Raw genomic sequence first — 27,158 nt, 5'->3', positions numbered from 1 at the left:
TCAAGAAAACACCAAAGCAAAAGCAGCTGCTTCCTTATTAGAGGTTTATCAGAATCCTTTTATTGATGACATGTAATTTTGAACGTTAGTTTGAATGTGACTGGTTAATTCTGTAAACAGGCACATGCCCCATTTTAACCAGGTTATAACCAGTGCGCAACCAGGTTATACTTATTTCCTTCCTAAATGGTTTATAACGTTTTATTTATTTAGAATTTTTACTGCTATACAACATCAGTGGTAGAAACATACCTGACATGATTTTTGTGTGTAATATATATATATTTATTTTTTTGTATATAGAGTAGCTAGAGCTAGCTACCTATATTAATTACTATTTTGTTAACCAAAGGTAATTAAAGTAATCTAAAATAAAAACAGGAAATTGGTGCTTTATTAGACCTCTCACAGTATCCTCAGTCAGAGCTAAATGTGGCCAAATATCCAAACCGAGGAGTTGCACAAATCAGGTGTCAAAAACAAATTAAGCCAGCCTCTGTGGCCTTGAACAACGGCACACAATCTGGATCTATGTCCTTCACGAAATGAAAGACACTATAGGGATAAAGTAAATGGCAAACCATGGAACCATGGCAAAAGAGTTTATCCTAGGATGGTGAAGATACAAAGTATACAAAGGAGAAAAGTGTATGTCTGGGGACGTGTTATTACCACAGGCAATAATTTTTACACATTTTCCTGTACTGCAAAACCAACAGAAACACACTTGACTCAAACTTCGCTTACTGTGGATGTCTAATGGAAGTTCTTGGCCAATCAATGAATATTTATGGCAGGGGTCACCAACCTTTTTTGAAACTGAGAGCTACTTCTTGGGTACCAATTAATGTGAAGGGCTACCAGTTTGATACACATAGTTTTCAGTTTGATCTGAAATAACAAATTTTCTCAATTTACCTTTAATGATGTTATTATTAATAATTAATGATATTCATCTATGTGAAGACACTGATCATGTTAATGATTTCTCATAATTATTATCAACAATGATTTAACAAAGTAGAAAACAGCTATTTTTAGAAAAGGCCCACGGGCTACTCATGTGTCCCATGTTGGTGACCCCTGGTTTATGGAAACGTTTAGAGAGCACATTCACCAATTCTTCATTTAACGTGGATTCCACAAAGTTTTGCAATGTCTGTCTCATTCTAATAGTTTTATTGTTATAGTAGAATGTAACCTTTAATTAGTATTTTGCATTCTACTTTGTTAACAGAAATTTTATTTAAATTGCGTTATATCTGTGAATATTTCTTACACAGTTGTTTGTATTTATTGAAAATGCACCATCACTAATTCACCTGTGTGTTACAGTTTTCTGGTAAATGTAGCCCAGAAAGGAAACATATTTCAGTTCTAATCTGGCTTTAATGATAAAAAAAAAAAAACCTGTAATAATTAATGTTCATGGTTCAATCATTAATTAGAGAGACAATTAATGAGTAATGATACTTCCCTTATTCTCCCTCTTTCTGCAAACTATACTTACTCTGTCACTCAGACACACACACACACATCCACACATGCGCACACGTGCATCCACACAGCTCCACTGCTGTGCAAATGAGAGAATCTGTGAATTCACAGGAACAAACTAGCCCACCTTAACATGCCAAACATCTGACAACAGAGAAAAACATCTACATAACACAGACGCAGTTCTAGTGCTTGAAGAAATAACAGCAGGCACAGAAAATATGCCCCACATATGCCCTGAACAAATATAGCAACTGTCTACTTTAATAAAACCGACTTTACCTGTCAGCATCATAATAACTGTAGATTTCCTTACTAATAGCATTCCTACACAGTGAAAATGTTTTCATCTGAACACATGTTGAAAGAACAGGACCACCCCAAGATCGATTTACAGTCGCACTGATCCCATTTTCTCAATACTGTCTGTTTAATTAATTACAGAAGATATGCAGATGACCCCTTTAGTGTAATTTTGATTTGATATAATAATTTAACATATGATTGAAATAATAAGTGACCTGACTTTGCATTAAAACTATAATGTATCGAATTTAAATCAAACCAATTTAAAGCACAAATGAAACTGGTAAATTATTATTATTATTATTATTATTTTTTTATACTTTTTAGGGCAGCCCAAAATAAAACTCTGAGGCAGGCTGGAAAATTAACATAATAAAAAAAATGTTAAGAGTGAATTGGCCCTACTCAATGATAAAGTATCCAAGCTGAGATACATGGAATTCCAGCCTTATATCTACACTTTGAGGACATCATGTTACACATGCAATCAGGGAGCGAGACCCAGTCAAATCAGCTGGCTGCTGTGCGGGCTCTTTCAGTCGAAAATTCCTGGAACTGAGAAGGACATGCTCGATTTGACATCGCAAAACTCTATAGACCTCATAAGCTGATCAACTCGAACGGTGCTGCATGAAAGAGCGATGACCTGCATGAGGCACTGCTCCGTATGTGATTGTAGGAATGAGTGCTGATTGCCATTTGAAAATCCACACTAGTCTACGTCTCATTATTCAGCCAGAACATGGTCATTTAAGTTCAGTGAACAAGCAGAGTCTGTGCAAGTACTTCTGTAGAAACACTGCTATTGATGAAGCAGGATTGGATTCCACCACACCAGAAAGCACAATGTCACACGGAATGCAGGTTAAAAAAAAAAAAAAAAAAAGGTTTACAAATCCTGGGACAGATTTGATGTGATACAATAAGAATAATTACTAAATAACAACATTTACAGCATTGGATTATATTTTAACAACATGAAGTTTAAAGTTTTCATTTTTCAAGCGATTTTCAAAGGATTCTGACATATTCCTAGAAGCTTTACTGTAGTAAGGAAAGCTGTAAGTGGTAGCTCAGTGGATAATATGTTGGACTTCTAATCAGAAGGTCGACAGTTCAAATCCCAGCATTACCAAACCAAAACTGCTGGGCTCTTGAGAAAAGCCCAAAGTTGTATAAATATGATAATTGTCGCTCTGGTAAAGGTGTCTGCCAAATGCCATAAATGTAACTGCAAATGAAAGCAACAGCAGCAACGACAGCAAAAATGAAACAAGTCTGTATAAGTTCTACAGAAATCAACATTTTTATAAAAAAAAGTAGAATTTTAGCTTCTGATTTAGTCTATCTTGAGAACTCCCCTCACGTAATGCTTAAATAGCAATTTAGAAGAGAAAAACCCTGGAGAACTGTTCACCCAGACATGACTCCGGATGAACAGGAACAGAGCAGGCCTTTCAAGGTTTTAGAATTTAATTTCTTGATCATTGCAAAAAGGCCAAAAGAATAATATGAGAAATATGTCCTATCCTAAGTATATATATTGGACTCTTGAAGCAAGACGCACACAGAATATCTGGCTGTATCTACATCTGTCTGTCTAAATAACAAACACAATGAAATCCAGAGGCTTTTTTTTTTTTTTTTATGGTTAAAGAGAAAAACGGAGTCTGCTGCTTTAGTTTTAATGTCATCAGAGAAACCACTTCGTAAAGAAGCCACATTAGTAATATGAAGCATAAGTACATTTTACCATTTACAACTGGCAAAGACGGGAGATGGTCGATTAAGATGTGTGAAACTGGCTGCTTGACCACTAAGAGACAAAATCACGCCAAGGCCGAGCTACACTTTGGCACTGCAACTACTTAAAAGGCATAGCAGGAACACAGCGCTATAACACAACAGATCTCTGTAACAGCCAGATTGATCTCAGGCCAACAGGATGCTTCACAATCTTTCAGCAGTTTTCTGAATCCCCTTAGACCTCACACTTTAGTTTTTTTTTTTTTATGCAAAGCACAAAACACTACATCATTATAATCTGTCCAAAACTACAGTACTTAAGGAGCTGAAATTGCAGTAAAAGCAGAACAAATTCCAGACAAGAATAACACATGACCTCGTTATATGACTGACAGTAGCAAATACGGCAATGCAGTTAGTAAAAGCTAGGATTCTTTTTCCCCACACCTAATCACTATCCATTGTATCCATGATAACAGTATATCTGGGATCCCATAGACGAGGGTTTCAGCAATTTTGCTTCGATAAAAAAATTTTTTTTTTTTTACTTGAAACATACAGCAGAAGTCTAAGGTAACTTGGGGGCAAGTCTGAAGGTTAATGTGAAATATGTCTCTGAAGAAATTGTGGAACATTGCCACAAATTCTTCAGTTAAACTTATTTGTAAATTAAATTCTAAATGTGTACAATGACAATAGCAGCAATAACAACAATAATGATAACAGCTTTAGCAAGAAATTTGGTGTAAAAAAACATAGATTTCTAAAATATGGTATTTATTTCCGAGTTAAGATTAGCAATTTTTTATTACAATCACATTAGTCTTTATCCAACAAGACTTTGAAGTCTCTATTGAAAACTCATTGATATGAAATGAAAAAATATTTTTTTTAAAATCAATCAATAGATAAAAAAGTCACATGCGCAGTAAACAAATGACTGGACTATCAAAAACCTTAATGCTGGCTTTTAATTATTATTAAATCTTTATTATTTAAATCTTGTTAGCAAAATAAAAAGTTTTGTGGGTATCTTTTCACTGTCAGGGAACATACTGTGCACTTTAGAGGTGATTAACATATGCAAGTGAACAATTTTTTAGTTCAGTTTGGCTTTCACAAGCATTTACATGTACGGCCAGTTGTCTTAAGCCTGGATCTGAATAATTAATCCCTATCCACATCTATAAAAATATTTTACACAACACCCTCATTAGAAAACTCCCTTGACATCTGGAAGGTAATTAAATTATTGGACAGCCATGCTTAACATGGTTGTTTTTCCTTAAAGGTATTTCTAATGCCTAGTGATAAACCTTTTTTCTGTTTTGAATATAGAAAAAAAATCATAGGAACAATAATGCCTATATGTATTTATTAGCAGAATCTAGGGTTAGATTTTTAAAAGAACTGGGAGCAATACAACTGCTCATTCTATTACTATTTCTTGAAAACTAGAAGACTCATGATATTGTGGTATATCTGTATAGTGAAAAGATGTTGCTTTCTACCTGTAGCTGATACTATAACAGCCCCTTTTAATCAACTTGTGGGATCAATGTCTTCTGCGGATATTTCCCTTGGATAACAAACTTATTTAATGCAAAAGATAAAATCTGTTGAAAAAGCCTTTCCAGGAGGAGACAGAAAATTCTGACATAGCCCAGGTGAACATGAAGGAAAAAAAAAGAGAATCACGTGTGCACTTTTAGGTATTGATAGCTAGTAGTACTAGAAAGCATTTCTCTACACTATTACATTTTATTGTTTAATGATGATAGTAATTTCTTTCTTTTTTTTTCTTGTATGGGAAAAAAATTATGACTGTGATCATCAAGTATATTACAGGCATACAAAATCTTAAATTTTGTTAAATACGGGTTTCCCGCAGCACTACAAACGGTACTTGTCACCAGACAGTGCTTTGACTTGAGAGTTATTTCTTTTAGGATTGAAAATGGTCAGGTTGTATATTAACTCACCTTGGCATAGTTAGTGGTTTTGATGAACCACTGCCTGAGGAGCTTCTGCTCCACACGGGCACCAGACCGCCACGAGCAGCCGTTTTCATCCACCTGCTCATCAGCCAGGACTGTCTGGTCCACCGGGTCCCAGTTCACCAGCGCCTAAAAAGACACACGCTTTGGTATTAATTATTTTTTTCAGCAATCGGTGAGCAAAGATCTGTGAGCTAACTAAAGACTCTAGATGTGTGCCTGTGCATTCATGTCTTAGGGGAGATAAAGTCATATAGTGCTCAGGGGAGAAGCTGCTGGGAACACAGGAAGAATGTATATGTTGCCTGGCAGGAGAGAACATCTTCCCACTCTTTCTTAGAGATCATGTTTCCTGCCTCTGATTTCAGGTGTACGTCACATTTCACATCTACATTTAATATACATAATGTGTGCCACTAAATCTGTATGCGATGTGAGGAATGGCAATAAAGCCTACTTGACTTGACTAACGCAGGCACAAGCCGTACTATTTGAGCACGCTTTCACACACAGGCCTGTGTATATCTCACACCAGGGAAGAGAAAGAATAACAGGAAACCTTGTTGGAGGGTATACAAAAAACTCAGTGTTTATTTTTTAGACAATAGTCCCTTATGTTCTAGTAGGTAGGTTCCATCCAATGTTCCCACCACATTCTCTTAATTTGTAAACAACACTTTCACAATGTGCCCCCCCCCCCCCCCCCAAGCATTGTACCCACTATAATTAGACATAATACATTAAATAAATAATTCTCTGTTTAAAAAATATTTATATTTTAGAATATAGTTTTTTTTTGCCTAAAATATGAATAAAATTTTTTTTTTGGCTTAGAAATAAATTCTATCCATAAAAAGTCCCTAAATGGCAAGTCATAAAAAAAAGCACCTTGAGTGAAACATCCTCATGAATCTGGTTAAACAGATTGTGCTAAGAATTTAAAGTCACGCTCAGTTTATTTATTATTATTCTAAAATTGTAGAAAATAGTAATGAACCATGAACAATTTTTGTGGTGTGCATGCCAAATCTTCTCTGCACCATCTCTATAAGTCTGACATTTATGCTCAGAGAAAACGATATAGTCAAAAGATTGCATCTGTTCTGGTAACACCTTGTGCTTTCTTATCTTACCTCTTTCTGATAGGCCAGTCCTGCTTCATAAAGCTTCACAAACAGGTACTGTGTCCACTTGTAATAGTCAGGCAAGCAAGTAGTGACTTCCTGCCAACAGATTGTAATTAAAACCAAATTATTTGAGCAACTTCATACATGCGCTCACTTAAATCTGTTTTTTTACTTGTTACCTGGAATATACATGTGCTCATTCACACAACACACATGCGTATAATCCATCAGGTTAGCAGATTATTCATGTGGTCATTCACAGTACAATCCAGTTTAGTTTAACATCTAATACCAGATCAAAGGTACTATCAGATTTAATGAAATCCGATTTTTCTAAAAACAGGGTGGTTACAATTTGAATTACATTTATATGAAAAAAAAAAATTATAATTGTGCATAAAGACAAACAAATGTTTGGACAAGGGTTGTGCATCAACATAGCCAATTTGAGCAAGAAAACTAATCTATGAAATTTGAACCACATTATGTGCAAATGAATATTTTTCATAAAACATGTATCACCTTTGCTTCTTTACTTGGTCAATAAAACAATTTAACTACTCAGTAGCTACTTGACAGTAGTGATGCTTTCACTAGTAGAAAATGTATTTAAAGTAACAGCACTGTTACTTGTAGTGAAGCTAAATATCCGAATACTGACCGGCTCACACAGACAATTATTAGGTTATTTAAATACATATAAAAGAGTTGATCAAATAAATAAAGTCTGATCTTTTACTTGTGGTTACTTAATAGAGTACTTCATACAAACACACACACTAATGTAAATCAGTGCAGTCAAGATACATTGCTGACACTAAAAAAGAACATATTTTCTCTACATGCGCCAAGTACGGCCAGGTGTTAGCTCTGGAAGGATTTTTAAGGGCATTATTTCTGTTAGTACTGGGAATACCAGCTGTCTGTTCACATGGTAACCAGTCACTTTCTTAAACATGTGCCTTAGGAAGCTTCATGGCAACAATAACTCAAGCTTCGGAGTAAACAGTTGAGGTGATGAAATGATGCAGGTTTAGCAGGCTGTACTGAAAGCAGTGTGGCCCCTCACCTGTGGAGAACCACACACACGTGTCAGATTTCTCCCTACTCACCCTGTCCCAATTAAAGCACAGCCCCAGGCTGTTCAGCTGCTCCCGCATGGACAGGATATTACTGTAGGGAGAGTGAGAATGTAAAGTAAAGGTCAGGGACGACAAGGAACTAACACGTTGATGTGTGTAGGTGGATGAATCCTAACGGTACCTGTGTGTTTGTCAATGTTATTATCAGCACTTGCTTATAAACATATAATTTCCGAGGCTCATTGCAAAAGGAATCAATGACATCACTGGGCATGCCTCAAACAGTTTAAGAGAATGACAAAGAGCATGTGTGTGTGTGTGTGTGTGTGTGTGTGTGTGTGTGTGTGTGTGTGTGTGTGTGTGTATGTGTGTGTGTGTGTGTGTGTGTGTGTGTGTGTGTGTGTGTGTGTGTGTGTGTGTGTGTGTGTGTGTGCGCATGAGAGAGAGCGAGAAAAAGAGAGAGACACACTATGGAGAAAGAAAAGGTCAGAGAACAGCGAACACTTCTATTATTACAGAATAGCAATCAGCAGTACTGCAGAGCTTTGTCTCATATTTGACCTCGTTCTATGTACATGAGCGTACAAACATACGCATGCACACACGCTACAAATATTATCAAAGTAAACGATGCTGTGCAGGCATCCATGGTATGACAAACAGGATATTAAAAATACAAACAAAAACAGATGAGAAGAGAGAGCGTACACAGTACTACCTCCTGGTCCAGTGCTCAGGGTCGAGGCCGCGCTCGATGGCAGCATTCTCAGCAGGAAGGCCGAAAGCATCCCAGCCCATCGGGTTCAATACCTGCCATTAAAACACAAGCATGTTTCAGATCTATGTCTAAAATGGTGCTAGAGGTGCGGATTTGCTTAAAGGCAGAAGTTTCATCATAGCTACAGTAGATCCTAATGATAAATCTGCCTCATTATCGTAGTATGGGCTTTTAAAGGAGTAACCTTTTGCACAATGAAATAAAGCCCTTATGAAAGGCATTTGTCACTCACAGACAGAGAAATAGTGTAATACAGTAGTTTTGTATCAGAAGTGAAGTGTCATGTCACACAATACACATTCTTATACAATGTACAGTACCATTCCCTGTAAGAAAACTTGATGTAAAATTGTAATCTGTACAGTGATGCAAAAAAAAAAATGGCGATGGAAGAAAACTGTCAGTGAATAATGAACAATGCCGATGATGACTCACGGTACCATTAAAAAAATACATAAATCATTAATGTTTACATTAATGAAACACTCATTTGTCTTATCCCCGTAAAGATCAAATACCCCCCCAACGTTTCTACCCCATCTCTTTCTCTCTCTCTCTCTCGCTCTCTCTCTCTCTCTCACTCCATACACTGGATAAAATGTCCTCTTTGCTTATTGTACTAATTAAACGTGGACAATGAGTGCAAAGAGTTCTATTTTTAAGTGTGGTGATCCAAAGAGGGAGAGAGATGCTAAAAGAAAGTAAAAGAGAAAATCAAAAGAAAAAAACAGAAGGCTTGCAAAAAGTACATAAGGAAAAAAAGAGATGTATAGAGAAAGGGAGGGAGATAGAGGAGACTTTGTCTCTGAAAGGTTTGCCACTCGTGTTGAAGCGGAGGAGAATCAGTATCCTTGGTAACTGCCTGAACCTCATTTGTTAAGCAAAGCTGTTCGCTACGAAGCCAAGAGGGTGCTATAACTCCACTGTACCAAGAAGAAGGAACGACAAGGCAAACATGAAAAAAATATAACACAATCTGTGCCTGCTAATTAGATTAGGGTGGAGATGGCAGCACCACCACAAGACAAAGTCATTAGGACCAGCAAATTAACAATCAGTGGGCAAACACGCACTCACATGCTAACTCGTGTCACTCCCTACTATTTAAATCATCTTGCAATTAAACAAACAAAATAACAAAGTACAAAAAAAAAGGGTGAAAGTGGCACATAGCCCAATATCCAAAATTAGGATGTTGCCTTTACAGCTGGAAATCATCTTTAAAATCAGCTTACACACGCTCAGAATGTGATGCAGTGATATGACAGAACCAGCTATATTTTTCCCCCCTTTGCTTTGCTGCAGCTACTTTCATCTTTTGTGTTTTTTTTGTTTGGTCTGCTGGCTCTCCTTAACAGGCTGTAAAGGAGAAGTGCGAGCTGAAAGAAAATCAGTTGATTTTATTTATTTTTTTCCACTCTGACTTTTATATTGAACTGAACTGAGCCGTCTTGGTGGTGTTGCGCAGGTCAAAGCACATCCGCTGCTACTGAAACTAATGCGATTTTCCAATTACATCATCATTAAGATAAGGGGGTCTCTAGATGCTGTTTTCTTTCATCTGAACTAGTGACAGTACATCCAAATCAGTTCATTACTGAGATGGCACGCTTCTATCATGTCCACATTTCCTGCTGGCTCTGTTAGCTGACTCACCCTCACATCAGGACTCCACATAAAGCATCAGGCCCACTGTCATGGGCCACGTGCCAAATATTTGATCACACAGCAACAAAACACACCACCATGTTAAGAGAAAGCAGCATGAGAGGGTTTGTTAAGCCAGAAATGGAATCAGTTCAAGAGACTCCTCATTATATTCCCTTGTATATATTTGCACCACATTTTATATGACACTCAGTATATTAAAGAAACTAAACAAAACAAAACGAAAACGTAAAACCTTAACACTGTCTGTTGCAGGGGAAGGAGAAAATTATTAAAGATACAAATGTGAACTAAAATGAGAGGAAATAAGCTTGCAAGTATCATTTCCTTACTGTGCAACTACTGAAACTTTTAATATATGCGAGTAAATGCTTGAGATGCAAATTGATTCTCTGAGATTAAGCAAACAATTCAGTTATGAATCACATGATCATCAGTCAGTGATAGATCCAGGTGAATAAATATTTAATATCTATTCAGAGTCAACTTCAGCAATAAATATTTCTTAGGTTGTTCTGTATATTCTTTCTTCTTGTGTGACGTTTGTGTGCAGGACTGATGTCACTAGAGGACATTGCGAACACAGTTACAATGGCATTTATTAGTGGGGGAAAAAAAAAATGAACAAGCTCAAACAGAAGTGATAATGAATAGGTTTTGGTGTTATCTCCTAAAAACAAGAAGCAACAAGAGCTTCTTTTTGTACTCTTAATTCTCACTCTAAATATTCAATTTTATGAGAATCCCAACGTAAAACTAGAGGAGACAGCAAATGTTGGACTCAATGTTGCAGAACGCAATGCAGCTGGATGACAGTCGTGCAGAGATGCAACAGATTTGAATGTGCTATTAGCATAAAAGTTAAAGATTTGACAGCATTTAACTGAATTGTTGGCAGAGTATACAGAAGGTGGTGAGAGAGCTGGACAGACTATAAGACAAAAGCCCTGCTGTATGGCTCTCTTGAGGCAGACATCAAAATGGGAGGTTAAATCGCAATGCCAGGACTATTTACAGATAGCCATACACTGTTTCTAATAGAGAAAAAAGAGTGAAAACAGACTAACACATCAATGAAGTAAGTTTTAACCCAAAAAAGTTTTAAAATTTTATCATTAAATCATTATTTTGCTACTAAAGACAAGACGAATATAAATGCTGTCATTCAGGATGGATTTTTCCATTAACAAGCCACTAATCCCTTAATAACAGTCATCAGATTGCTGATGGACTCTTGCATGGAATTGTAGCAACTGCAACTGTTAACCAAATGGAGTCATGGGAAATTACAGCACAAACACACATCTCAAAACAACCCTGTTTGTGTTCGATTTTAATCCCATGATTAAGTTCACAAAGCCCTTCGGCCATTCTTTTGCTCCCTCTTTAACCTTCTGTAATAAGGAAATCTGACTGAGCAATGTCAGGCTCCAATTCAATAAGAGGCTTTGGGGCTGGTGCTGCAGCTGCTGCTGCGCCCGTGCCGACACTCAGCCCAGGTCCATTAAGCCATCACCTATACAAAGCGCTGCGTTTACAAAGCCCAGCAGCTGCTGCATGTCCCTGACATGAGCATGGAGCGGACAGCACTGGATAATGAGATCATTTAAAGGCCAACTGAGGATGTGTTTGAAAACCAGGTTGAGTAACAACAACAAAAAAAAAAAGTGGGAAGGAAAAATGCATTACAGAATTATGTAATAAATACAGCCCTCTCTAAAAACATTTGAAATGTCCAAGTTCTATTGTTTTTTTGCTATCCGCTGAAGACATTTGGGTTGTTAGTTAAAAAAATCGAATGTCAAGATTCAGAATTTCAGCTTTTTACAGATATTTGCAGGGGGGCGGGGGGTTCTTACTTCACTCTCAACTTTAGACAGCGTAATTTCCCCTGATTAAGTCTTTTGTTGTGTTTGTAGCATGTTTCGAGTCATTCTTTTGATGCATGATAAAGATGCTACCAGTTTGACTGGATGAATTGCTCTGTTAATGTATTTCTTTGCTTATAGCCTTCTGATTCTTAGTGCTGATGAGTAGTTTGCATCTGATGAGTGATTTGTAGATTGGCCTCAATTTGAAAAGCTTTGTTACTAATAGTACCAACGTGTTTTATTTTTTATTTTTTTAACGTTTGTCCTTATTCCTGTGAGATTTTTGTGTGCAGGACTGTCACTAGAGGACATTGCTAACACAGTTACAATGGCATTTATTAGTGAGGGGGAAAAAAATAAAAAATTTCAAACAGAATAAATAATGATTAGTTTTGAGTGTTATTTCCTAAAAACTAGCAGCAACAAGAGCTCCTTTTTTTTTTTTTTTTTTTTTTTTACAGTTAATTCTCACCTATACTTTTCACTTCCATGAAAATCCCAATGTTAAATTGGAGGAAACAGCAAATGTTGAACTCAGCTGGATGACAGTTGTGTAAAGATACAACAGATTTGACTTAGCTAGCAAGCATTATGATTGTGTTAGTGGTATTAGCATGAAAGTTGAAGCTTTGATGGCATTAAACAGAACTGTTGTAGTAGAGTATAAAGATGAGAAGGTGAGAGGTAAGAGAGCTAGACAGACAGGTAGTGACACTGTGGCTAATATAGAAAACTGTTCAGCAAAGTGAAACCAGACAAACACATAAAAGCTCTTATAATGTTTGACATTAACCGCTATTGTTATCATTGGCCAACCTGTTTCATAAATGGCTGTTATTATGCAAGTGTTTTATTTCATTTTCGGGACATGACAATTTGTTGTATCGGTTATGACCTTTGCATAACCATTTTTAAATGGCTCCTTTTTTTAAACAACAAAAACAATCATCTTCACAGGTGAAACCTAGGGCTCCAACGAAAAGTACACCTGGGCAAATATTAACACCTTTTTCCAATTTTTTAATCACATACAAGTAGTTTCCCTGGTGGTCTAGTGGTTAGGATCCGGCGCTGTCACCGCTGCGGCCCAGGTTCGATCCCCGGTCAGGGAACCAACCCCAGCCACTCTTAGTGCCGGTCCCAAGCCCGGATAAATAGGGAGGGTTGCGTTAGGAAGGGCATCCAGCGTAAAGCATGTGCCAAATCAAACATGTGGATGATCCGCTGTGGCGAATCCTGATGGGAAAAGCCCCAAAGTTTTTACATACAAATAGTTTATTCAAAAAAGCTGTTAAACACAGAGGTAAATTTCAGGAAACGAATGCTGAAATGTTGTTCCAATACTGGAGGAGACTGTGTATCAAGCTAATGATAAAATGCTATAGATGTTAGAGACCAATCTTTCAACATTTTAATAAGCAGACTAGTAATTAGAAGTGTGAGTTCACATTTATTCCATTTATACAGATGCCTCGAACTTGCAATCACCATGATCAAGAGATATTAGCACAAACACCTACACTGTCAATTTAAAGCACAGTTTGCAAAAAAGCTTTTAACCAAGCAAAACAAACGTTATGTATATACTGTACAATACTGTACATTATGGATAGTACACACACAGTATATAATCCCATATATATTTTGACATAATACAGCAAATTTTATACCAGGATCAAAAAGGTGAGTCATGCTGTGTGTGTGTGTGTGTGTGTGTGTGTGTGTGTGTGTGTGTGTTTCTGTGGCTGTGAGTGTGAAAGTTAAAATGAATAATACAAGTATTTGTGCAAATTTTCCATATAACAGCTACCTTATGTCCTCTCATGCGTTGAAAGTGGGCAATGGTGTCACTGATGGTGTAGACCCTCACATGACCCATGTGCAGACGTCCAGATGGGTAGGGAAACATTGACAGGATATAAAACTTCTTCTTGGTGCACTGAATAACAAAAGAAAAGAAATATTAAAGCAAGTTTAAACTTTCTATATATTGCATGTCGCAGCCATATGATACTTTGGCAAACATCTCATAACTGAAATGCTCAAAGAGGAAAACTGACTACCTGTCTACTTTAAGTTTCAAGTGAATAAAGTAAACCAAAAACAGCAAACTCAAACACACTGCATTAACGAGAGACAAGGTTATTGAATGAAGAGAGACTTCATGCAAACAAATGGAGATTTTAACAAGGTTGTTCCAGCATTCATCATTAAACCTGTCAAAATATTTGGAATCCTTCATTCAGTTTATTTATGGTATTTATTTACATTTGTTACGTGGTAAGCTGTCATCAAAAAAAACGCACGTGTTTTACGTAATGCAAATCTGCAGAATGGTGTTATCATGCTTATAGATGTGATCTTGTAAAGACAGACAGACAGACAGACAGACAGACAGACAGACAGACACACACACACACACACACACACACACGTACACGCACGCGCGCACACTTTAAGAACTTTTAATGATTCATAAAGGCTTGAAGAAGGCTGCTGGTTCAGGAAGCATTAATCAGCTCAGGTCATGAGACGCCTGAATTATTCACAGGCTTCTAAAACGACAGTAAAACTGCTCCAGCACAAGCTTTGTAAAAGATCTGCACTAAATTCCCAGCAAAATACTACATGTGACAGGGGAAAAATACCTCAGTTTAGAATTAAATGTGGGTTGAAAGTGTAACTAAACCTTTTGACAGTGGTTCATTCAGAATTTCAGAGATAATGGCATGGCAGTGTAGTATTACACGTATTAGATGAGTCCCTTTCTTTCACACACGGCGAGAAAAGCACACTACACTATCCAAAATAAATGAAACACCACATGAAACTTCAGGCAGACCGGAGAACCATTTATATATGTCAGAAGGCTTTAATGATCTGGAGATAGCTGTAAGGGATAAAGTTTTTCTTTTTTTTAGAAAAAGCAGTGACCATAACATTAATTACAGACTAACACTACAAACAAGCTATTCATCTTTTACAGAGTCAGGTTAGGATTTTTTTTTTCTGAAAGACAAATGAAGTATAAAAAAATTAAATGATTATTTAAATGGATATAATAGAGGCGTATCATCAAAGTTGAATGTTAAGGTGTATTCACTGTCCATTGTGCTTATCTTCTTTTGTAGATATATGAATTATCGGAGCAGATCGGAGGAACCTGTTTACTTTCCACATAAACATCTTTCAAGGCCATCTACATTAAATAATACTAATTGGGACATCTGACTTTACCAGCCATATGTGGTTCTTCTCCAAACTGTTACCACAAAGTTTAATTGAACACAATTGTATTGGGTGTATTTGGATATGGCATTAAATCTTCACTTCACTTGATCTGTGCCAGCAGGACAATGCCCCTATGCACAAAAAGACCCCCATGAAGAAATAGTTTACATGATTTGGAAAAGGAAGATCTTGAGTCACCTGCTTAGACTTTAACCCTGTTGAATACTGTTGGGATAAACTAAAATATAGACTGAACACCAGGTCTCCTCACCCTACCTCAGTAGCTTACTTTACTAATGCCCTTGTGGGTGAATGAGCACAAATCTCCAGAAGCACAATACAAAATCTTCCCAGAAAAGTAAAGGTTGTTGCAACAGTAAACGTGGACTAAATGTGGAATGGGATGTAAAACTAAACACAAAAAACACAATTCTTTTGGTCAGGTGTCCACAAAACACACCATAATTATTTCTTGCAACATATATGGTTTTAGTTTGACCCACATGCCTCTGTGAGATGCAAGTTGCATGTAAACGTGAGCCCTCATCTGCACAAAATCCATTAAAATCATAATCTACAACAGTGCTCTGATTACGCAGCCTGTAATTGCAGAGCAAAGTGTGTTTATGGTAATGATACCCATTACACCAGCATGGAGAACTAGAACATACACAAATAGGCTGTTTGTCTTATGTGATATTTAAATGAAATGTGTTCTCATACTTCCCAATAGACATTCTTTACCACAGAACTTGTCCTCAACCATTTCATATTATAAACTACAGAACCATACTAGAATGTTCTTTGTGTGCCCTTTTCCTATCAGAAAGCAAGTGGTGTAGAAAGACAAAGAAGTATTACTTGCTTGCTCGCTAATCCTGTAAATCAGGATTTCATGCACTATTGAATTACTCGAATACTCAAGTAAAATGTAAATAAAAACAGAATGCAATGATTTGCTAATTTCTTGAACCGATATTTTATTCACAATAGAATATAGAAAACATATAAAATGTTTAAACTGAGTAAATGTTAACTTTTAAGAAAAAACATTAAAAATCATTTTTTATACGATGACCATGTGTCAAGAAATTTGAAACGCATATTTTTAACAAGACAATGCTAATCTGCATACTCTATCTATTACAACAGCATGGCTTCAAAGTAGAAGCATCCAGTTGTTGAACTGGCCTGCCTGCAGTATAGATTAAAATGTGGCACACCATGAAAAGAAAAATATGGCAAAGAAGACCAAGGAATTTTTAAGCAGGTAGAATCCTGTATCAGAAACGAATAGGACAACATTCCTCTCCCAAAACTCTAGGTCTCCTCAGTTCCCCGAAAACAAAAAGTCTTTCTCTGTAGAAGCACCTTGTTGAAAGATTTATGACCAAACTTTTGATGTCACCCATATGAGGATGGGTTCCCCTTTGAGTCTGGTTCCTCTCAAGGTTTCTTCCTCATATCATCTAAGGGAGTTTTTCCTTGCCACTGTCGCCACGGCTGCTCATCAGGGACAAACGCACACCATTCACCTTCACTGTTGTTTTCTGTAAAGCTGCTTTGAGACAATGTCTGTTGTGAAAAGCGCTATACAAATAAACTTGACTTGACTTGACTTGACCTTAGGCAGTAGTTAGATTTAGGCAGGTATTTCCATTCCTCCTAGCAGTACCTGTATAATTTAATCAGATTAAATGAGAAACATGAATTTACATCATTTGATCTCTCTACAGATAATCAATGAGTTTCTGGGCTTGTCTTTATTTGGTTGCAGTCATCCTTTTCTCAACATTGACCAGGTCACCCTGCCACTGACGCTGCCACCACCATGCTTTACCATAAGGGTTCAAGCCAGCTGATAAGCGGTACCTTGTTTTCAGGTCAGAGGTGGCAAAAGTACACACATACTTCACTTAAGTAGAAGTAAAGATATTCATGTTTTAAAAGATTCTGGTAAAAGTTGAAGTACTGACTACATTTTTTCACTCAAGTTAAAGGTAAGATGTTTGGGCTCTGACATGTACTTAAAAGTAAAAAGTAAAAAGTAGCCATTACTACTACCTAATAATAGCCTTTTACCTACTATGTTGGTAACTGGACCTCACATTACCGTAATTTCCTGACTATAAAGCGCACCCTTATAAGCACTGAATTTGACAAATATTTTTATTTTTAACATAAATAAGCCGCACCTGTCTATAAGGTTTACAGGCTTTAACGAAAGACACGTTACAAACGGTGTAACGGGTTAAATATGTTGCGCTTCTATTAGGATCATAGCGGTATTTTGGGAATAGCATGCCACTGCATTCTCCCGGTATTACTGCGCGTGTGTGTGTGTGTGTGTGTGTGTGTGTGTGTATGAGACTGAGGATTATGAGTAGGTCAAGGTACCACTGTAGTTGTGAAAGGAAGGAGGAAGACAGTGAACAATGACTTTCTTGGTAGGCTACTGTTTAGATACAAGCCGTTGTAGCGCATTGAGTCTGGGTCAAGGGAGCGCTCGAGTTGTAACTCCAGTTGCAACAGAAATCATATAAGCACAGACAGGTTTCCAAAACTCGTGCTTTTTTATAAGGACATAATCCTCGTCTTGAACACACGCAGTAATACCGGAAGAATGCTGTGCACCGTGTGCAATGTGTCTTTCGTTAAAGCCTGTGTAAAGTACATTAGTGTAGACGGCTTATAGACAGGTGCGGCTTATTTATGTTAAAAATCCAAATATTTTTAAAATTCAGTGGGTGCGGCTTATATATGGGTGCGCTTTATAGTCCGGAAGTTACTGTAGTCTACGTCTGTGGTGTGTGAGAATCAGGAAATAATACACCAGTGGTAGATTGAAAAAGTCGTGCAATGACAATAAATAGGTTGATGGGCTAAAAATGAGCAATGAAAAGAAAAAATATTGATCATGTCATCAAATAGATTAAAACTAAAGTAATGAGTCTGGGTTGAAAATATAAGAAGTGAAAGTACAGATATTTGTGTAAAAAAAATCAATGAGTGAAAGTAAAAAGCTGAAATAAATAGTGAAGTAAAGTACTGATACAAGAAAAATCACTTACCCTGATTTCCGGACTATAAAGGGCACCCATATATAAGCCGCACCCACTGAATTTGACAAAGATTTTATTTTAAACATAAATAAGCCACACCTGTCTATAAGCCGCAGAGTCTACACTGAAACTAATAAACTTTACACAGGCTTTAATAAAAGACAGTGTCTGTTACACAGAGCAGAGCGGCATTTGGGAATAGCCTGCCGCCGCATTTTTCCGCTATTACTGCATGTGTGCAAGACCGAGGAATATGTCCTTATTATTTTCTGGTGCTTATTTCTAAGTTTCTTTGATTAACCCGTAACGCTGTTGCCAAGAAAAATAAAAAAGCACGAGTTTTGGAAACCTGTCTGTGCTTATATGATTTCTGTTGCAACTAAAGTTAGTGAGCTATCCCATGACCCTGACTCAACGTGCTACAACGACTTGCATCTAAACAGTAGCCAACCAAAAAAGTCATTATTCACTGTCTCCCTCCTTCTTTTCACAACTATTTCTCTCGGGAGTTTATCTTTTGGCATCGCGGTGCGTTTAAAAAAAAAGGTTTTTTCTCCCGATGCCGTGCAGCTCAGAACACAGGTGAGGTGCGTTTCCGTTCGGAAATTTCATTGGTCTAATGTTATGTTGCTCAGTATTTTGGCTTGAAGTTTGTGAAACCTGGAAAAAGCCAGGAAAAATTAATAAATAAGCCGCTTCGTCGTTTAAGCCGCGGGGTTCAAAACGTGGGAAAAATGTAGCGGCTTATAGTCCAAAAAATACGGTAAGTACAGTTACAATGGTTTTGTCCTTAATTTCTTCCCACCTTTTTTTTTCTCTCCAAACAAAGTGTTTCAAGTTCACTTCAGAAAGTTATATTACTGTCTCATCAGGACAATCTTTTTTTTAAAACATGCATTTAATTGCCGAACATGTTATACATGTTTTACTTAGAAATGGCTTCTGCCTGACCACTCTATCATAAAGTCCTGATTGCTGAAGTATGTCTGAGATGGTTATTATTTTGGTTCTTCCATCTCTGCTAAAGACTCTTTAGAGTAAACATTGGGTGTCTGGTCAAATCTTTTATATGTTAAAAGCATGTTTTTGCATTGTCATTATTGATTGATTTATAAAATAAAAAAAAAAAATATTTTATACATTTTAAACAAAATCTACAATAAAATCTTTTAACATAACAGAAGGAACCTAATAACTTTTGACCACACTGTAAATCTGTTCTGCAGTATTTAATTTACAGTTAAAATGAAAAAAAAAGGTTTAAGATTAAACCCATCTGACAATAAAAAAAAGCTGTAGACTACAGGTGCATCTCAATCAATTAGAACATCATTAAAAAGTTGATTTATTTTAGTAATTCAATACAAAAAGTGAAACTCATTATATAAATTCATTAAACACAGACTGATATATTTCAAGTGTTTGTTTATTTTAATTTTTATGATTATGGCTTACAGCTAATAAAAACCCAATGTTCAGTATATAATTTTTTTTTAAGACAGAAATGTTGGACTAATGAAAAAATATGAACATGCACAGAACTCAATACTCGGTTGGGGCTCCTTTTGCATGAGTTACTGCAGTGGCATGCGAGGCGATCGGTCTGTGACGCTGCTGTTATGGAAGCCCAGGGTGCTCTGATAGCGGTCTTCAGCTCTTCTATGTTGTTGGGTCTGGTGTCTCATATCTTTCTCTTTACAATACCCCATAGATTCTCTATGGGGTTTAGGTCAGGTGAGTTTGCTGGCCAATCAAGCACAAGGATACCATGGTCCTTGAACCAGGTAAATCAAAAGTCCTGTTGAAAATTGAAATCAGCATCTCCATTAAGCTGGTCAGCAGAGGGAAACATGAAGCACTCTAAAACTTCCTGGTAAATGGCTGTGCTGACCTTGGACCTGATAAAACACAGATTTAACCACTACCAGCAGATGACATGACTCCCCAAACCAAGACTAACTGTGCAAACTTTACACTGAACCTCAAGCAACTTGGATTCTCTGCCTCTCCTCTCTTCCTTCAGACTCTGGGACCTTGAAATGCAAAATTTTCTTTCCTTTCATCTGAAAAGACAACTTTGGTCAACTGAGCAACAGTCCAGTCCTTTTTGTCCTTTGTCCAGGTAAGACACCTCTGACGTTGTCTCTGGTTCAGGAGTGGCTTGGACACAAGAAATGCGTCAGTTGTAGCTCATGTATACGTCTGTGTGTGAAGGCTCTTGAAGCACTGACTCCAACTGCAGTCCACTCTTTGTGAAACTCCCCAAATTTTTGAATGAGCTCCTTTTACCTTTTCTACCACATTTTTTTTGCCATTTAACTTTTCATTAATGTGCTTGGATACAGCACTCTGTGAACAGCAGCTTCTTTAGCAATGACCTTTTGTGTCTCACCCTCCATGTTCAGGCTACACAATCATAGGGAAGACTGCTGACTTGACATGAACTGTCAAGTCAGCAGTCTTCCCTATGATTGTGTAGCCTGAACCAGACTGAGACACTATTTAAAAGACTCAAAAAACCTTTGCAGGTGTTTGGGTTTAATGAGCTGTTCAAAGTGTGACACCACGAGTCTCCAATATTAAACTTTTTCACAATTTTCTAATTTTCTTAAATTCTGAATTTTGTGTTTTCATTAGTTGTAAGCCATAATAATAAAAATGTAAAGTAATAAACACTTGAAATATATCAGTTTCTGTGTGATGAATCTATATAATATACAAGTTTCACTTTTTGTATTGAATTACTAAAATAAATAAATATTATAATGGTATTCTAATTTATTGAGATGCACCTGTAAGTGTAAGCCAAACACCCATACAGTTGTAAGTGGGTCAAAACTTGTCAAAACTTCCAACCCACTCTGATTGGCTGATTTGTCAGTGTGTTCACAATAAAAATACAAGAACTAGGCAGCAAAGTAAAGATCTGGGAGTGAGAGTGTAATGTGAACACTTTTCCAGCACATTCCTGCAAAGTGTAAATTCACATAAATCCATGAGTAGCTGGTCAGATTTTTAAAATAAGAAGAATGAAGATTATTACACCTGATAATGAATGGATTACAATATAAACCTTTCTTTCGATTATAACCTTGATAACTGCTGACATAATGTGATTCAGTGATTTACCTGCTCCTTCATGTCCTTTCGCCATTGCTCTTGGATGCGCGGATGCCACCAATTCTCCGCCCTTCGCCTGGTGTCTGCTCTGTAGTCTCTCTCCCACACTCCACTTTCGCTAAACACACTCCGAATGCCAGGCCTGATGGCAGACGTGGCCTGGACGAACCAAGGATGTAGGCATCCCACTCGCTTCAACAGTCCCACAGAATGCATAGCACCCTGGCAAGGCATCGTGAACCTGGAACAGACAAAGAAAAGCCGTTAGCATATACAGTACAAAAGAAATTAAGTATGGCATAGAATATTAATAATATTTGTTGTTATTTAACAAAGTAAAAACCCTGACACTGCGATTAAAATACACAAGTTTGACATGATTGTTTAATGAAAAAAAATTTAGCTGCTACCAAATTTTTGTAGTATAAGAAGAATAAGATGTACAGCAAACCACCCACTGTTTATAATTTTCCCCTTACAGAATATTTCATGATTTATTATGTTATTATTACATTCAAGAAGAAACAGAATAAGGAAGCTTTAACCCTCTGTGCACCAGGGGTGCTGTATCATGGCTGACCCTGTGTTTTAACCCCAGCTTCCTATCATCGCTTTAATATGCGATAATTCAATGTATATATGACATATAATATCACCAACTTTGACCATTTTTAGAAAGCCTGATATTTTAGACACATAAGAGATCCAAAAGTAATACAAAAGCATATAAAGTAGCTGCTACTTTGTAGAAAGTATAAAGGTGCTCTTATAATCTAGAAATGGTGGGAGTTTTTAAATGCTCACTTGATGGACACTGAATTATTGAACTAAAGAACTCAATCCCTGGAATTCCACAATACGCTCATACCAAATGAAAAAAACATTTTTAATTTATGAACCTCCAAGTACCATGCCATGGCCCAGTGATAAATTTGCCAAAGGGTGAACCAGAGTGTGAACGACCTGTTATGAATATGCAGCGGATTCACTTATACTCTGGCCTGATCTGTGCATTCCAATTAAGGAATGAAAACATTCTCCTTCATTTATCTATTACTCTGTAAACACTTAAAACTTTTCACAAAAATGAAATGATAGTCTTACTCTATGATCAAAAAAGCATCAGCAAACACATCGAACTACTGCACTGTAAATCCTCCACCATCACAAACATGTCAACACACTCAACCAACAGGCACTAAACCCAATCTCATCACTGTGTGTCACTATGGCAACATGGGATACTGTAAAGGAATTATTAAGCAATCACCTTGGAAACTAGAAATTAAATAATAAAGCAGTAACAATCACTATTCTTAAGGGATCATAAAAGGAAATTGACTTTTTTTTTTATTAGCCTTTACAATTTCCATTACTTTTTTTTTCCTTCTGTTCAAATTAGGTTCAAAGGGGAACAAAGTGCCTGAAGCACAGTTTTTACACTAAAACTCCCATATCCTCTACAGGTGGATCGAATCATACACAAAAACATACTCTGCTACCTTAACATTAAATACTGATCTTGACTGGAATTGTTTTTGGTTTTTTTTTTTCACCAGCACTGAATTAGCGAGGATAAAAGGTGTTTTTGCCACAACAATTCTCAACTAAAACGCCCACAAGCTTCGAGTCGCAGCTCTGCATCACAGCTGAGTGGTCCAGCTGGATTTTGTACCAAGAGAGGGGGTCAGGGAGGAAGAATAAAAGTAAAACAGGGAAAAATAAAGAAGGAAAATGTGTGTCTTTAAATGTGTATGAAAGAATGATGTGTATATAAAAGAGAGAGAGAGAAAGAGAGAGAGAGAGAGAGAGAGAGAGAGAGAGAGAGAGAGAGAGAGAGAGAGAGAGAGTTGGTTGCTATGGGTACAGATCTTTATAAAAAAGCTAACTGATATTGTCACAACAGTTTAGCAGCATCGAGACACGATATTTTCAAATTAAACAAATAAGTCTTTAATCGACATAGTACCTTTAACAAGCATGATGTATATCATTGAGTATACCATAGTCTCATGGTTAATCCTCATTTTAATAGAGTTAATTATGATTATTTTCATTTCTGGCATAACAGATACACTGACTGCAGACACATTGATTGCAGGGACCACACAGATAACCAAATGATTGAATGTGGTGTATGTGAATTTTTATAGTGTTTTAGAGCGTTCAATAACATACAGCTTAAACCAATCTTTTCTTATTCTGTTTGCTTTTATGGTCCAAAAGCTGCACTTTTTGGTCTTTCCTGCATTCAATTGATTTTACAAGTTTGTCATTCAATTGCAGGGGGGAAAAAGGAGCAAAGGATGTCAGGATCAGCTGCAGAAAACACTATCACATCATCAGCCATCACATCAACACAATATAACAAACCACGTTACTCACAATAACGCCATTGCCGAGGATTACCCTGAGTCACGTAGACTATATTAATTCATGTCCAATCCATGTCACGCTCGGTTAATATTTCTCACTGGCAGATCAGACTGTACTCACACCGAGAACAGGGCGCCGCCATATTGTTCAAATAAAACTTTATTAGTTTCTTTACAAAGACAACCTCAGTGCGGCGCCTTTCTACTGACGTTTGATTGTCTCAATGTCTCAATTGCTGTGAAATATTTTTTTTTCCTACACCCAATGACTATATATATATATATATATATATATATATATATATATATATATATATATATATATATATATATATATATATATATTGTTTGTTTATTTATTTATTTATTTATTGATTGATTTATTTATATAGGATATACAGTAAGAAGATATGCTCAGGTAATGCTTAGTAATGTGATCAGGTATTATTTAAGGACATTAATAGAAAGCTTATTAAAAGTCAAAGAGAAATTTATAAAATAGTATTTAATGCAACAGAATGAAATGATTTGATGATCTGACTGAACGTTTTAAACGTCTTAGCTTGTTGATCGTGTATATTTGAAATGTCTCTAGACCTGTTGATCAGTAAATATACATTTCATTACAGACATTTCACACACACAGTCATGAACTAATCAAAGTGTACCAGAGGTTCATTCATTATAGTGCCAAAAGAACATCATCTGTGCTGGTGTTCCCTCCATTCGGGACATTTTCTTAACTTTGGCTACATTCTATTGCTGAAAATAGCAGTGGAGACAATGGACATATTTGATGGACCTGTATAAACCTTACAACTTGAAAATGTAAAAGAGTGGACCATTTATTTATTTTTGCACAGCTTTGTCAAGGGTCATAGAAATATGATAATGAATGTGTTTTATGGATTTGGTGAGGGCCTTTTGCTTGTGTGCCTTAAAAGTTATGCTTCTGAAATCATGTTTGGTCTCTATCTACCAGTACTGACCACAGGAATAATATACAGCTCAATAGTACAGGAGTACAGATGGCAAAAAAAATTGGGTTCATCCACACCACTGCTGGGTTTATTCTTTGTGATTATGGTGTTGAGCTCAATGATCAAGAAGAGATGCAGAGTTAAGCTGCTCCATCTCTAAATTGACTAAAGCAATTTGGGTGGTTTGGACAATTTACATGGATGTAAATATATCTGGTTGGCTCCAGAGGCACAACTGCACATTTCGCTGGTACAATATTTAATTGTCACCCTCTCCTACTCCCAAAAAAGTGGGGTAAACACAATAATAAATACACCTGCAATGGCGCCCTTATGCACTGTATATACTGTATACCCTATTTTTATGCCTCTAGTTGGCTCCCACTTGAGATGTATCAGGAATCTCCTACTTAGATCCCCTTGGAGGATCTGGGATCTGTTGTTGGCCATTGAAAAGTTCATCAGCAGTAGTAGCAAAAGGTAAATGGATATCTATCTATCTATCTATCTATCTATCTATCTATCTATCTATCTATCTATCTATCTATCTATCTATCTATCTATCTATCTATCTATCTATCTATCTATCTATCTATCTATCGATATAGTCATTATTACAGTATTTTTTTATTCCCATAATAATTAATTATTTTGTGTGTTTATAATAAAAGAATGAATTTGTCTGCCGAGAAAATGCCAAGATCTTCTGCTGCAAAACAACAGTCTTAAAATAATGTGTTGCTTGCTCACTGTATTGAGTGTGATATCTCTGATTGACTGTTTTTATATGAATCAAAGCACAGTCTGACATTTTCATTTACATAATCACAAACAGATTCAGAGCTTTCTGGCATTACCTTTGGCATTGACGTTACCTAAGGCACAGCTCCATCATATAGAGAAATAATAAACACACACACACACACACACACACACACACACACACACACACACACACACACACACACACACACACACACACACACACACACACACACACACACACACACACAAATGCATGAGTCCTATATTTACATTATTATTTAATTTCTAATATAATCAACAATGTTAGCTGCTCTTAGGGAAAAGCTAACCTTATATAATGGCACTTCTATTTTTGTAGTATAGACTAAAGGAACAACAAGGAGCTGTTTTACTGTATGAGAAATGCTAATGCAAGCTTTTTTTTTATTTAATTGTATTTACTTTAATGGAAATCTTATATTATATATAAGAAATATAGAATATATTATATAAATATATATATATATATATATATATATACAATACAATGTTTTAAATGATAAAGTGAAAACATACAATGTTTTAAATGATAAAGTGAATCATTTGTGAAAAAAAAAAAATATATAAAAAAAAAAAAAAAATATATATATATATATATATATATATATATATATATATATATATATATATATATATATATATATATATATATTACAGTACTTATTACAGTAGACAGGACAAGTCTGCACATGCCTGCTGAAACTGTCATGTCTGATATTAATTTCACCTTTATTGAGAAACATCTATTACAATTTTTTTTAGTTGCTTTGGAGCATTTCTCAGATCAGAAATTATCAGTTGTTATAAAAGTATATAAATACATTTGAAACATACAATGTTTTAAATGATAAAGTGAATCATTTGTGAAAAAAAAAAATACAAAATACTTTTTGCCCAGGAAAGTTAATTTACTAAAACAAACAACCAGTTGTACACTATTACAGTTTTTCTTAGTTGCTTTGGAGCGTTTCTCAGATCAGAAATGAAATTCTCAAACTACTTGTTCAACCTCCACATCATTTAGTCATTTGTGCTCATCTGAAGAACATTTCTCGTTGCTTTGATCAAACTGTGAATGCTTTTGTACATTCATTCAATCAGTTGTGTACAAGTGTCTGCTGTTTCCTACATTATCAGTTGTTTATGTCATGTTGTTTGAAATATATTATACTGGTTTTACCTGAATAGTTTTAACCCCCAAAACACCTTGTCATTAGTTCATTGTATAAGTCATTGAATGCGAAATGGTTAAACCAATTGTTATCATCTGTCATCTAAAATCTTTCAAAATATTAGTTGATTTGATGCCGTTCACTCGCCTTCATTAGTGACATTCCAAATTCATCTGCATAATTCATCAATTCAATTCACATTTTATCAACATAACATAAACAACATTCCTTCCCGTGGGCTCACCACCTGCAGGAGGGACCGTAAGGGACCGGTGCTGAGAGGATTGGGCAGCAGTCGAAGGCGGGGGCCTTGACAGCCCGATCCCTGGACACGGAGAAGTG

General features: G+C 36.3%; 1 protein-coding gene across 1 annotated transcript in view; it reads right to left on the bottom strand.

The window, feature by feature from the left end:
- The window catches only part of lars2 (leucyl-tRNA synthetase 2, mitochondrial), a 50,194-nt gene extending 26,158 nt beyond the window's left edge, over nt 1-24,036 (bottom strand). The window contains exons 1-7 of the mRNA XM_083545432.1: nt 23,871-24,036; nt 21,495-21,726; nt 13,883-14,011; nt 8,474-8,565; nt 7,786-7,846; nt 6,680-6,769; nt 5,532-5,675 (exon numbers count right to left, since the gene is read on the bottom strand). Of these exons, the coding sequence (XP_083401558.1) occupies nt 5,532-5,675; nt 6,680-6,769; nt 7,786-7,846; nt 8,474-8,565; nt 13,883-14,011; nt 21,495-21,726; nt 23,871-23,881 (759 nt within the window). The 5' untranslated portion in view covers nt 23,882-24,036. The remainder of the gene's footprint in view (nt 1-5,531; nt 5,676-6,679; nt 6,770-7,785; nt 7,847-8,473; nt 8,566-13,882; nt 14,012-21,494; nt 21,727-23,870) is intronic.
- Between the last annotated feature and the right edge of the window lie 3,122 nt (nt 24,037-27,158).

The sequence above is a fragment of the Silurus aristotelis genome, assembly GCF_946808225.1.
Source record: "Silurus aristotelis genome assembly, chromosome: 1".
NCBI lineage: Eukaryota > Metazoa > Chordata > Actinopteri > Siluriformes > Siluridae > Silurus > Silurus aristotelis.
The sequence above is the reverse complement of the archived record's forward strand: the minus strand, read 5'-3'. Positions and strand labels throughout refer to the sequence as shown.